The 17,762-nt window shown below is 49.9% G+C and overlaps 1 protein-coding gene across 1 annotated transcript in view; it reads right to left on the bottom strand.

Moving 5' to 3' along the window:
* Positions 1–17,762, bottom strand: part of LOC122547924 (galectin-3-binding protein-like) — a 542,293-nt gene that overhangs the window by 77,894 nt on the left and 446,637 nt on the right. Inside the window, exon 3 of the mRNA XM_087986331.1 lies at positions 15,116–15,247. Coding sequence (XP_087842457.1) covers positions 15,116–15,247 — 132 coding nt within the window. The remainder of the gene's footprint in view (positions 1–15,115; positions 15,248–17,762) is intronic.

Below are 17,762 nucleotides of genomic sequence, written 5' to 3'. Positions count from 1 at the left end.
ACACATACTCACATACACTCACATGCTCACACACACTCATACACCCACTCAAACACACACACTCACTCACTCACTCACACACTCACACACACACATGCACTCACGCACTCACACATACACACACACTCACACATACACACACACTCACACACACTCACACTCACACTCACACACACTCTCAAACTCACACACACACACTCACACACACTCACACACTCACACACACACATACTCACACTCACACATTCACACAAACACACTCACACATACTCACACTTACTCACACACACTCACAGACACAATCACTCACACACTCACACACACTCTCAAACACACACAGACTCTCACACACACTCACAGACTCACACATACTCACCCACACCCAAACAGACACACACTCACACACACACCCTCACAGACACACACACTCACACACACTCACACACCCACATACACACTCACACAAACACCAACACACACTCACACACACACAGACACACTCACACACACATCCATCCACAAACTCTCACACTCACACTCACTCACACATAATCACACACACTCACACACACACACTCACACGCTCACACACACACACTCACACACTCACATACACTCATACTCACACACACTCACTCACACTCACACACACACACACACTCACACACTCACACATACTCAAATACACTCACACTCACATGCTCACACACACTCATACACCCACTCAAACACAAACACACTCGCACACACACTCACACAAACACATTCACACAAACACTCACACGCTCACACACACTCACACTCACACACACACACTCAAACACACACAGACTCTCACACACACACAGACTCACACATACTCACCCACACCCACACAGACACACACACTCACACACACCCTCACAGACACACACCCTCACACACACTCACACACCCACATACACACTCACACACACATCCATACACACACTCTCACACTCACACACACACACATAATCACACACACTCACACACATACTCACACACACTCACTCACACACACTCACACTCACTCACACACAGACACACACTCACACACACTCTCATACAAACACACTCACACACACACTCACACAAACACACACACATACTCACACCCTCACACATACTCACACAACCACAGAGACACACACACAATCACACAAACACTCACACTCACACACACCCACACACACACTCACACATACACACGCACTCACACACTCACACACACACTCATACTCACACACACACACAAACACACACACTCAAACACACACTCACACCCACACACTCACACGTACTCACACACACGCACTCACACACACTCACACACACACACTCACACACTCACACATACTCACACACACAGACACACTCACACACACACCCATACACACACTCTCACACACACACACACTCACACACACGCACACACACATACACACACACAAACGCACACACTCTCACACTCACACACACACTCTCACACACACACTCACACATACTCACTCACACACACACACACTCTCACACACACACACTCACTCACACTTGCACTCGCACTCACACATACAAACACACTCACACATACTCACACATACACACACACACACTCACGCACACACACACTCACACACACTCACACACACACTCAGACTCACACACACGCTCACACATACTCACACACACTTACACACATACTCACTCACACTCACACATACTCACACACACACACACGCACCGAGACACTCACACACACTCACTCACACACACACATCACAGTCACAACTCACACACGCACTCTCACACACTCACATACACACACTCACACTCACTCACGCGCACGCTCACACACACTCTTTCAGACACACACACTCACCCACACACACACACTCACTCACATACACATTCTTACACTCACAACTCACACACACTCTCACATGCACTCACTCATACACACTCACTCACACACACTCATTCACACACACACTCACACACACTCACACAACCCACCCACACTGACTCTCACTCACACACCCTCACACACACACACTCACACATACACACTCACTCATACACACTCACTCACACACATTCGCACATACTCACACACACACACTCACTCACACATACTCACTCACACACACACTCTCACACACACTCACACACTCACTCACACAAACACACTCACACACACACTCACACAAACTCACACTCAATCGCACTCACTCACACTCACTCTCACACACTCACTCACATACACACACACTCACACACACACACAAACTCACTGACACACACACACTCACTCACACACACACTCACTCTCACACACACACACGCAATCACTCACACACACTCATACACAATCACTCACTTACACACACTCACTCACAAACACACACACTCACACGCACACACATACACACACTCTCACTCACACTTACACACTCACACACACAATCACTCACTCACACACACACTCTCACACACACACACTCTCCCTCACTCTCACACACTCACTGACACACACTCACTCATACACAAACACACTCACTCACACACACTCACACAAACACTCACTCACACACACTTACTCAAACACACACTGACACATTCACACACACACTAACTCACACACTCACACTCACACAAACTCACACACACATTCACACATACTCTCACACACACTCTCATACACACTCACACAACCCACCCACACTGACACTCACTCACACACACACTCACTGACACACACACACTCACTCACACTCACACACACACTCACACATACACACTCACTCATACACACTCACTCACACACATTCGCACATACTCACACACACACACACTCACTCACACATACTCACACACAAACACACTCACTCACACACACACACTCACACACTCACTCACACAAACACACTCACACACACACTCACTCACAAACTCACACTCAATCACACTCACTCACACTCACTCTCACACACTCACTCACATACACACACACTCACTCACACACACACTCACAAACTCACTGACACACACACACTCACTCACACACACACTCACTCTCACACTCACACACTGCATACGTTTGAGGAGCATACGTTGGGAGCATAGGCTGTCAGGGAAGGATGTGGTGGAAATGTGGAACTTTTTCAAAGAGCAGATACGACGTGTCCATGATATGTATGTACCTATCAGGCAGGAAAGAAATGGTCGTGTGAGGGAGCCTTGGTTGACGAGAGAGGTTGAATGTCTGGTAAAGAGGAAGAAGGAGGCTTACATAAGGTTGAGGAAACAGGATTCAGACAGAGCAGTGGAGGGATACAGGATAGCCAGAAGGGACCTGAAGAAAGGGATTAGGAGAGCTAAGAGAGGGCATGAAAAATCGTTGGCGGATAGGATCAAGGATAACCCCAAGGCATTTTATGCGTATGTGAGAAACCTGAGAATGACGAGAACGAGGGTAGGTCCGATCAAGGACAGTAGTGGGAGACTGTGTATTGAGTCGGAAGAGATAGGAGAGGTCTTGAACAAGTACTTCTCTTCAGTATTTACGAACGAGAGGGACCGTATTGTAGAAGAGGAGAGTGTGAAATGGACTGGTAAGCTAGAAGAGATACCTGTTAGGAAGGAAGATGTGTTGGACATTTTGAACAACTTGAGGATAGACAAGTCCCCCGGGCCTGACGGGATATATCCTAGGATTATGTGGGAAGCAAGAGAGGAAATTGCAGTACCGTTGGCAATGATCTTTTCGTCTTCACTGTCAACAGGGGTGGTACCAGGGGACTGGAGAGTAGCGAATGTTGTGCCCCTGTTCACAAAAGGGAATAGGGATAACCCCGGGAATTACAGGCCTGTTAGTCTTACTTCTGTGGTAGGCAAAGTAATGGAAAGGGTACTGAGGGATAGGATTTATGAGTATCTGGAAAGACACTGCTTGATTAGGGACAGCCAGCACGGATTTGTGAAGGGTAGGTCTTGCCTTACAAGTCTTATTGAATTCTTCGAGGAGGTGACCAAACATGTGGATGAGGGTAGAGCAGTGGATGTAGTATACATGGATTTTAGTAAGGCATTTGATAAGGTTCCCCATGGTAGGCTTATGCGGAAAGTCAGGAGACATGGGATAGAGGGAAATTTGGCCAATTGGATAGAAAACTGGCTAACCGGTCGAAGGCAGAGAGTGGTGGTAGATGGTAAATATTCAGCCTGGAGCCCAGTTACAAGTGGAGTTCCGCAGGGATCAGTTCTGGGTCCTCTGCTGTTTGTAATTTTTATTAATGACTTAGATGAGGGAGTCGAAGGGTGGGTCAGTAAATTTGCAGATGATACGAAGATAGGTGGAGTTGTGGATAGTGAGGAGGGCTGTTGTCGGCTGCAGAGGGACTTAGATATGATGCAGAGCTGGGCTGAGGAGTGGCAGATGGAGTTCAACCCTGCCACGTGTGAGGTTGTCCATTTTGGAAGAACAAATAAGAATGCGGAATACAGGGTTAATGGTAGGGTTCTTAGTCAGGTGGAGGAACAGAGGGATCTTGGGGTCTATGTTTATAGATCTTTGAAAGTTGCCACTCAGGTGGATAGAGTTTGTAAGAAGGCCTATGGAGTATTATCGTTCATTAGCAGAGGGATTGAATTCAAGAGTCGTGAAGTGATGTTGCAACTGTACAGGACTTTGGTAAGGCCACAGTTGGAGTACTGTGTGCAGTTCTGGTCGCCTCACTTTAGGAAAGATGTGGAAGCTTTGGAGAGGGTGCAGAGAAGATTTACCAGGATGTTGCCTGGAATGGAGAGGAAGTCGTACGAGGATAGGTTGAGAGTTCTCGGCCTTTTCTCGTTGGAACGGCGAAGGATGAGGGGTGACTTGATAGAGGTTTATAAGATGATCAGAGGAATAGATAGAGTAGACAGTCAGAAACTTTTTCCCCGGGTACAACAGAGTGTTACAAGGGGACATAAATTTAAGGTGAAGGGTGGAAGGTATGGGGGGATGTCAGGGGTGGGTTCTTTACCCAGAGAGTGGTGGGGGCATGGAATGCGCTGCCCGTGGGAGTGGTAGAGTCGGAATCATTGGCGACCTTTAAGCGGCATTTGGATAGGTACATGGATGGATACTTAATCTAGGTTAGAAGTTCGGCACAACATCGTGGGCCGAAGGGCCTGTTCTGTGCTGTATTGTTCTATGTTCTATGTTCTACACACACACACACGCAACCAATCACACACACTCATACACAACCACTCACACACATTCAAACACACGCACACACACTCACTCACAAACACACACACTCACACGCACACACACTCACACACACACTCTCACTCACACACTCACACACACAATCACTCACTCACACACACTCACACACACACACTCTCCCTCACTCTCACACACTCACTCACACACACTCACTCATACACAAACACACTCACTCACACACACTCACACAAACACCCACTCACACACACTTACTCAAACACACACTCACACATTCACACACACACTAACTCACACACTCACACTCACACAAACTCTCACACACATTCACACACACTCTCACGCACACTCTCTCACACAAACACACTCACACACACACGCTCACACACATGCTCACACACACACTCACACACTCACAACTCACACACATGCACTCACACACTCACTCATCATACACACACACAAACACACTAACTCACACAAACATACACACACACGCAAACTCACATGCACATTCACACACACACTCACACTCATACACACTCACTCACACAAGCTCACGCACACACGCACTCTCACGCTCACACACATCCGCACACACACACTCACACACACTCTCATACAAACACACTCACACACACTCACACAAACACACACGCATACTCACACCCTCACACATACTCACACAACCACAGAGACACACACACACTCACACACACACAATCACACAAACACTCACACTCACACACGCACTCACACACTCACACACACACACTCATACTCACACACACACACAAACGCACACACTCAAACACACACTCACACTCACACGTACTCACACGTACTCACACACACGCACTCACACACACTCACACACAAACACACACACACACACTCACACACTCACACACACACTCTCACACACACACACACACACACACACTCACACACACTCACACACACACACATACTCACACACACATACTCACACAAACACACACACTCTCACACACACACTCTCTCACACACACACATGCACACTCACACATACTCACACTCACTCACACACACACAAACTCACACACATACACTCACACACACTCACACTTGCACTCGCACTCACACATACAAACACACTCACACATACTCACACATACACACACACACACACACACACACACGCACACACACACTCACGCACACACACACACACACACACACTCACACACACACTCACACTCACACACACACACACGCTCACACATACTCACACACACACACACAAACTCACTCACACTCACACATACTCACACACACACACGCACCGAGACTCTCACAAACACACACTCACACACACTCACTCACACACACACCCTCACAGTCACAACTCACACACGCACTCTCACACACACACATCCACATACACACACTCACACTCACTCACACGCACACGCACACTCACACACACTCTTTCAGACACACACACTCACCCACACACACTCACTGACACACACACTCACTCACATACACACTCTTACACTCACAACTCACACACACTCTCACATGCACACACTCACACACACTCACTCACACACACCATTCACACACACACTCACACACACTCACACAACCCACCCACACTGACACTCACTCACACACCCTCACACACACTCACACATACACACTCACTCATACACACTCACTCACACACATTCGCACATACACACACACACTCACTCACACACACTCTCACACACAAACACACTCACACACACACTCACTCACACAAACTCACACTCAATCACACTCACTCACACTCACTCTCACACACTCACATACACACACACTCACTCACACACACACAAACTCACTGACACACACACACTCACTCACACACACACTCACTCTCTCACACACACACGCAATCACTCACACACATTCATACACAATCACTCACTCACACACACTCACACACATTCAAACACACGCACACGCACTCACTCACAAACACACACACTCACACGCACACACACTCATACACACACTCTCACTCACACTTACACACTCACACACTCACTCACACACGCTCACACACACACACTCTCCCTCACTCTCACACACTCACTGACACACACTCACTCATACACAAACACACTCACTCACACACACTCACACAAACACTCACTCACACACACTTACTCAAATACACACTGACACATTCACACACACACTAACTCACACACTCACACTCACACAAACTCACACACACATTCACACACACTCTCACACACACTCACACAACCCACCCACATTGACACTCACTCACACACCCTCACACACACACACTCACACATACACACTCACTCATACACACTCACTCACACACATTCGCACATACTCACACATACACACACTCACTCACACATTCTCACACACACAAACACACTCACTCACACACACACTCTCACACACACACTCACACACTCACTCACACAAACACACTCACACACACACTCACTCACACAAACTCACACTCAAACACATTCACTCACACTCACTCTCACACACTCACTCACATACACACACACTCACTCACACACACACTCACAAACTCACTGACACACACACACTCACTCACACACACACTCACTCTCACACACACACACGCAATCACTCACACACACTCATACACAATCACTCACTCACACACACTCACTCACACACATTCAAACACACACTCACACATTCACAAACGCACACACACACACACACTCTCACTCACACACTCACACACACAATCACTCACTCACACACACACTCACACACACACACTCTCCCTCACTCTCACACACTCACTGACACACACTCACTCATACACAAACACACTGACTCACACACACTCTTCACAAACACTCACTCACACACACTTACTCAAACACACACTCACACATTCACACACACACTAACTCACACACTCACACTCACACAAACTCTCACACACATTCACACACACTCTCACGCACACTCTCTCACACAAACACACACACACACACGCTCACACACATGCTCACACACACATACTCACACACTCACAACTCACACACATGCACTCACACACTCACTCATCATACACACACACAAACACACTAACTCACACAAACATACACACACACGCAAACTCACATGCACATTCACACACACACACACATACACACTCACTCACACACGCTCACGCACACACACACTCTCACACTCACAACTCACACACACGCACTCACACACACTCACTCATCATACACACACAAAAACACACTAACTCACACAAACACACACGCACATTCACACTCACACTCACTCACACACACTCACACTCACTCACAAACACACACACACACTCACTCACACACACTCACTCACACGCACATACTCACACACACTCACACAGACACTCACAGACACTCACACTCACACACACTCACAAACTCACACACACACACTCATTCACACACACACACATCCGCACCCACACACACTCACACACACTCTCATACAAACACACTCACACACACACTCACACAAACACACACGCACACTCACGCCCTCACACAAACTCACACACCCACACAGACACACACACTCCCACACACTCACATTCACACATACTCACATACATACCCACACACACACACTCACACATACACACATGCACTCACACACACACACGTACTCACACACACTCACACACACTCAAACACACACACTCACACAAACACACTCACACATACTCACACACACTCACACACACACTCACTCACAAACTCACACACAGACTCACATACACACACACTCACACATACTCACACACCCACAGAGACACACACACTCACACACTCACACACTCACTCACACACGCTCACACACTCACACTCACTCTCACACACTCACTGACACACACTCACTCATACACAAACACACTCACTCACACACACTCACACAAACACTCACTCACACACACTTACTCAAATACACACTGACACATTCACACACACACTAACTCACACACTCACACTCACACAAACTCACACACACATTCACACACACTCTCACACACACTCACACAACCCACCCACATTGACACTCACTCACACACCCTCACACACACACACTCACACATACACACTCACTCATACACACTCACTCACACACATTCGCACATACTCACACATACACACACTCACTCACACATACTCACACACACAAACACACTCACTCACACACACACTCTCACACACACACTCACACACTCACTCACACAAACACACTCACACACACACTCACTCACACAAACTCACACTCAAACACATTCACTCACACTCACTCTCACACACTCACTCACATACACACACACTCACTCACACACACACTCACAAACTCACTGACACACACACACTCACTCACACACACACTCACTCTCACACACACACACGCAATCACTCACACACACTCATACACAATCACTCACTCACACACACTCACTCACACACATTCAAACACACACTCACACATTCACAAACGCACACACACACACACACTCTCACTCACACACTCACACACACAATCACTCACTCACACACACACTCACACACACACACTCTCCCTCACTCTCACACACTCACTGACACACACTCACTCATACACAAACACACTGACTCACACACACTCTTCACAAACACTCACTCACACACACTTACTCAAACACACACTCACACATTCACACACACACTAACTCACACACTCACACTCACACAAACTCTCACACACATTCACACACACTCTCACGCACACTCTCTCACACAAACACACACACACACACGCTCACACACATGCTCACACACACATACTCACACACTCACAACTCACACACATGCACTCACACACTCACTCATCATACACACACACAAACACACTAACTCACACAAACATACACACACACGCAAACTCACATGCACATTCACACACACACACACATACACACTCACTCACACACGCTCACGCACACACACACTCTCACACTCACAACTCACACACACGCACTCACACACACTCACTCATCATACACACACAAAAACACACTAACTCACACAAACACACACGCACATTCACACTCACACTCACTCACACACACTCACACTCACTCACAAACACACACACACACTCACTCACACACACTCACTCACACGCACATACTCACACACACTCACACAGACACTCACAGACACTCACACTCACACACACTCACAAACTCACACACACACACTCATTCACACACACACACATCCGCACCCACACACACTCACACACACTCTCATACAAACACACTCACACACTCACTCACACAAACACACACGCACACTCACGCCCTCACACAAACTCACACACCCACACAGACACACACACTCCCACACACTCACATTCACACATACTCACATACATACCCACACACACACACTCACACATACACACATGCACTCACACACACACACGTACTCACACACACTCACACACACTCAAACACACACACTCACACAAACACACTCACACATACTCACACACACTCACACACACACTCACTCACAAACTCACACACAGACTCACATACACACACACTCACACATACTCACACACCCACAGAGACACACACACTCACACACTCACACACTCACTCACACACGCTCACACACTCACACTCACTCTCACACACTCACTGACACACACTCACTCATACACAAACACACTCACTCACACACACTCACACAAACACTCACTCACACACACTTACTCAAATACACACTGACACATTCACACACACACTAACTCACACACTCACACTCACACAAACTCACACACACATTCACACACACTCTCACACACACTCACACAACCCACCCACATTGACACTCACTCACACACCCTCACACACACACACTCACACATACACACTCACTCATACACACTCACTCACACACATTCGCACATACTCACACATACACACACTCACTCACACATACTCACACACACAAACACACTCACTCACACACACACTCTCACACACACACTCACACACTCACTCACACAAACACACTCACACACACACTCACTCACACAAACTCACACTCAAACACATTCACTCACACTCACTCTCACACACTCACTCACATACACACACACTCACTCACACACACACTCACAAACTCACTGACACACACACACTCACTCACACACACACTCACTCTCACACACACACACGCAATCACTCACACACACTCATACACAATCACTCACTCACACACACTCACTCACACACATTCAAACACACACTCACACATTCACAAACGCACACACACACACACACTCTCACTCACACACTCACACACACAATCACTCACTCACACACACACTCACACACACACACTCTCCCTCACTCTCACACACTCACTGACACACACTCACTCATACACAAACACACTGACTCACACACACTCTTCACAAACACTCACTCACACACACTTACTCAAACACACACTCACACATTCACACACACACTAACTCACACACTCACACTCACACAAACTCTCACACACATTCACACACACTCTCACGCACACTCTCTCACACAAACACACTCACACACACACGCTCACACACATGCTCACACACACATACTCACACACTCACAACTCACACACATGCACTCACACACTCACTCATCATACACACACACAAACACACTAACTCACACAAACATACACACACACGCAAACTCACATGCACATTCACACACACACACACATACACACTCACTCACACACGCTCACGCACACACACACTCTCACACTCACAACTCACACACACGCACTCACACACACTCACTCATCATACACACACAAAAACACACTAACTCACACAAACACACACGCACATTCACACTCACACTCACTCACACACACTCACACTCACTCACAAACACACACACACTCACTCACACACACTCACTCACACGCACATACTCACACACACTCACACAGACACTCACAGACACTCACACTCACACACACTCACAAACTCACACACACACACTCATTCACACACACACACATCCGCACCCACACACACTCACACACACTCTCATACAAACACACTCACACACACACTCACACAAACACACACGCACACTCACGCCCTCACACAAACTCACACACCCACACAGACACACACACTCCCACACACTCACATTCACACATACTCACATACATACCCACACACACACACTCACACATACACACATGCACTCACACACACTCACACACACACACATACTCACACACACTCACACACACTCAAACACACACACTCACACAAACACACTCACACACACTCACACACACTCACACACACACTCACTCACAAACTCACACACAGACTCACATACACACAGACTCACATACACACACACTCACACATACTCACACACCCACAGAGACACACACACTCACACACTCACACACACACACGCACTCACACACTCACACACACACTCATACTCACACACACACACAAACGCACACACTCAAACACACACTCACACACACACACTCACACACAAACACACACACACTCGCTCGCACACACACACTCGCACACTCACACATACACACACGCACTCACACACACTCACACTTGTACTCACACATACAAACACACTCACACATACTCACACACACATACACACACACTCACACACACTCACACATTCTCACACTCACACGCTCACACATACTCACACACACTCACACGCACACACTCACACACATACTCACTCACACTCACACATACTCACACACACACACGCACCGAGACTCTCACAAACACACACTCACACACACTCACTCACACACACACTCACAGTCACAACTCACACACGCACTCTCACACACTCACACACATACACACACTCACACTCACTCACACGCACACTCATACACACTCTTTCAGACACACACTCTCACCCACACACACTCACTTACACACACACTCACTCACATACACACTCTTACACTCACAACTCACACACACTCTTACATGCACACACACACACTCATTCACACACTCACTCACACACTCACACACACCCACACTCTCACTCTCACACACACTCACACTCACACTCTCACACACACTCACACAACCCACCCACACTGACACTCACTCACACACCCTCACACACACACTCACACATACACACTCACTCATACACACTCACTCACACACATTCGCACATACTCACACACACACACACTCACTCACACACACACTCTCACACACACTCTCACACACACTCACACACTCACACACACAAACACACTCACTCACACAAACGCACACGCACTCAATCACACTCACTCACACTCACTCTCGCACTCACTCACACACACACACATTCACTCACACACACACTCACAAACTCACTGACACACACACACTCACACACACACTCACTCTCACACACATGCAATCACTCACACACACTCACTCTCACACTCACACACAATCACTCACACACACTCTCACACACATTCAAACACACGCACACACACTCACATGCACACACACTCACACACACACTCTCACTCACACTTACACACTCACACACACAATCACTCACTCACACACACACACTCTCCCTCACTCTCACACACTCACTGACACACACTCACTCATACACAAACACACTCACTCACACACACTCACACAAACACTCACTCACACACACTTACTCAAACACACACACACATTCACACACACACTAACTCACACACTCACACTCACACACATTCACACACACTCTCACACACACACTCTCACACAAACACTCACTCACACACACATTCACTCACATATGCTCACACACACTCACACTCTCACACTCACAACTCACACACGCACTCACACACACTCATCATACACACACACAAACACACTAACACAAACATACACACACACGCAAACTCACATGCACATTCACACACACACTCACACTCATACACACTCACTCACACACGCTCACGCACACACACACTCTCACACTCACAACTCACACACACACACTCACTCATCATACACACACAAAAACACACTAACTCACTCAAACACACACGCACACTCACAGTCACACACACTCATCACACACACTCACTCACACACACTCACACTCACTCACACACAGTCACTCACACACACACACACACACTCTTTCACTCACACACACTCACATACACACACACTCACAAACACACACACTCACTCACTCACTCACACACACTCACACACAGTCACTCACACACACACACTCACACACACTCTTTCACTCACACACACACTCACACACACACACTCACACACATTCACTCACACACACACACCCACACACACACACACCCACACACCGACACAGACACCCCCACACAGACTCTCCCACACAGGCCCCCCCGCACAGACCCCCACACACAGCCCCCCCGCACAGCCCCCCACACAGACCCCCCACACACACAGACCCCCCCACACACAGCCCCCCACACAGACCCCCCGCACACAGCCCCCCACACAGCCCCCCCCACACAGCCCCCCCGCACAGACCCCCACACACACCGCCTCCCCACACAGCCCCCCACACAGCCCCCCCCACGCAGACCCCCCGACACAGCCCTCCCCACACAGCCCCCCCCACACTGACCCCCCCACACACAGCCCCCCCCCCCCACAGACCCCCCCCCACAAGCACCCCCTCCCCCCCCCCGCACTGACGTGGGTCACAGCGAACGCCTGCATCCTCGGAGTGCTGACAGTTGTGAATGTTCCAGCCTTCAGTCTGACACTGGGTGAGAGACGGTTCGAACCCAGAGCAGTGAACATCGTCCAACAGGATGGAGCCCGAGCCTGGGGGAGGAAGCAGCCGTCACTTACACACAGCAAACTCCTTATCCCAGGGACACTGCGCTATCCCACTCTCGGGAATGGTGCTGAGTGTGGAAGCAGAGAGGGAGGGGACAGCCTGCAGAACATTCCCTGGAAGGCCCCAGTTTGGTTTCTCTCCAGGTCTGCGTTATGGACGGCTTCTCTAGGTCTATCGCAGCAAACCCCCCCCAGCCCTCCCCTCATTCACCACTCAGTCCATCAGGGGGCATCCACACCTTTGTTAGAATCCCAACATGGGGAGCCGGACGAGCCCAGGGAGGACCACACCATTCCCAATATGGTAACTCTGGAGGAGGGAGTCATCACTGCTCACAGAGTGGACACAGACACAATAACATCTTGGCACGAGGATCACCAGGAGAGACACCAGACACTGCAAACCATCCCACCCCACAGTCAGTGTCCGGGTCAGTGTCTGGGTCAGTGTCTGGGGTCAGTGTCCGGGTCAGTGTCTGGGGTCAGTGTCCGGGTCAGTGTCCGGGTCAGTGTCTGGGGTCAGTGTCCGGGTCAGTGTCCGGGTCAGTGTCCGGGTCAGTGTCTGGGGTCAGTGTCTGGGGTCAGTGTCCAGGTCAGTGTCCAGGTCAGTGTCTGTGGTCAGTGTCTGGGGTCAGTGTCTGGGGTCAGTGTCCGGGTCAGTGTCAGGGGTCAGTGTCCGGGTCAGTGTCCGGGTCAGTGTCTGGGTCAGTGTCTGGGTCAGTGTCCGGGTCAGTGTCCGGGGTCAGTGTCTGGGTCAGTGTCTGGGTCAGTGTCCGGGTCAGTGTCTGGGGTCAGTGTCTGGGTCAGTGTCCGGGTCAGTGTCCGGGTCAGTGTCTGGGGTCAGTGTCTGGGGTCAGTGTCTGGGGTCAGTGTCCGGGTCAGTGTCAGGGGTCAGTGTCTGGGTCAGTGTCTGTGATCAGTGTCTGGGTCAGTGTCCGTGTCAGTGTCCAGGTCAGTGTCCGGGTCAGTGTCCGGGTCAGTGTCCGGGTCAGTGTCTGGGTCAGTGTCTGGGTCAGTGTCCGGGTCAGTGTCCGGGGTCAGTGTCTGGGTCAGTGTCTGGGTCAGTGTCCGGGTCAGTGTCTGGGGTCAGTGTCTGGGTCAGTGTCCGGGTCAGTGTCCGGGTCAGTGTCTGGGGTCAGTGTCTGGGGTCAGTGTCCGGGTCAGTATCTGGGGTCAGGGTCTGGGTCAGTGTCCGGGTCAGTGTCCGGGTCAGTATCTGGGGTCAGGGTCTGGGTCAGTGTCCGAGTCAGTGTCCGGGTCAGTGTCCGGGTCAGTGTCCGGGTCAGTATCTGGGTCAGTGTCCGGGTCAGTGTCCGGGTCAGTGTCCGGGTCAGTGTCTGGGGTCAGTGTCTGGGTCAGTGTCCGGGTCAGTGTCTGGGGTCAGTGTCTGGGGTCAGTGTCCGGGTCAGTGTCTGGGTCAGTGTCCGGGTCAGTGTCTGGGGTCAGTGTCTGGGGTCAGTGTCTGGGTCAGTGTCCGGGTCAGTGTCCGGGTCAGTGTCTGGGGTCAGTGTCCAGGTCAGTGTCCAGGTCAGTGTCCAGGTCAGTGTCTGGGGTCAGTATCTGGGGTCAGGGTCTGGGGTCAGTGTCCGGGTCAGTGTCTGGGGTCAGTGTCTGGGGTCAGTGTCCAGGTCAGTGTTTGGGGTCAGTGTCCGGGTCAGTGTCTGGGGTCAGTGTCTGGGGTCAGTGTCTGGGTCAGTGCCCGGGTCAGTGTCTGGGGTCAGTGTCTGGGGTCAGTGTCCAGGTCAGTGTCCAGGTCAGTGTTTGGGGTCAGTGTTTGGGGTCAGTGTCTGGGGTCAGTATCTGGGGTCAGGGTCTGGGGTCAGTGTCCGGGTCAGTGTCTGGGGTCAGTGTCTGGGGTCAGTGTCCAGGTCAGTGTCCAGGTCAGTGTCCAGGTCAGTGTCTGTGGTCAGTGTCTGGGGTCAGTGTCTGGGGTCAGTGTCCGGGTCAGTGTCAGGGGTCAGTGTCTGGGTCAGTGTCTGTGATCAGTGTCTGGGTCAGTGTCCGGGTCAGTGTCTGGGGTCAGTGTCTGAGGTCAGTGTCTGGGTCAGTGTCCGGGTCAGTGTCTGGGGTCAGTGTCTGAGGTCAGTGTCTGGGGTCAGTGTCCGGGTCAGTGTCCGGGTCAGTGTCACGGGTCAGTGTCACGGGTCAGTGTCACGGGTCAATGTCTGGGGTCAGTGTCTGAGGTCAGTGTCTGGGTTCAGTGTCGGGGGTCAGTGTCCGGGGTCAGTGTCTGGGGTCAGTGTCTGAGTCAGTGTCAGGGGTCAGTGATCAGATCAGTGTCCGGGGTCAGTGTCTGGGGTCAGTGTCTGGGGTCAGTGTCTGGGTCAGTGTCCGGGTCAGTGTCTGGGGTCAGTGTCTGGGGTCAGTGTCCAGGTCAGTGTCCAGGTCAGTGTCCAGGTCAGTGTCTGGGGTCAGTATCTGGGGTCAGGGTCTGGGGTCAGTGTCCGGGTCAGTGTCTGGGGTCAGTGTCTGGGGTCAGTGTCCAGGTCAGTGTTTGGGG

Source organism: Chiloscyllium plagiosum, unplaced genomic scaffold (assembly GCF_037043375.1).
Source record: "Chiloscyllium plagiosum isolate Xiang-an unplaced genomic scaffold, Cpla_swu_hap1 HiC_scaffold_1, whole genome shotgun sequence".
NCBI lineage: Eukaryota > Metazoa > Chordata > Chondrichthyes > Orectolobiformes > Hemiscylliidae > Chiloscyllium > Chiloscyllium plagiosum.
The sequence above is the reverse complement of the archived record's forward strand: the minus strand, read 5'-3'. Positions and strand labels throughout refer to the sequence as shown.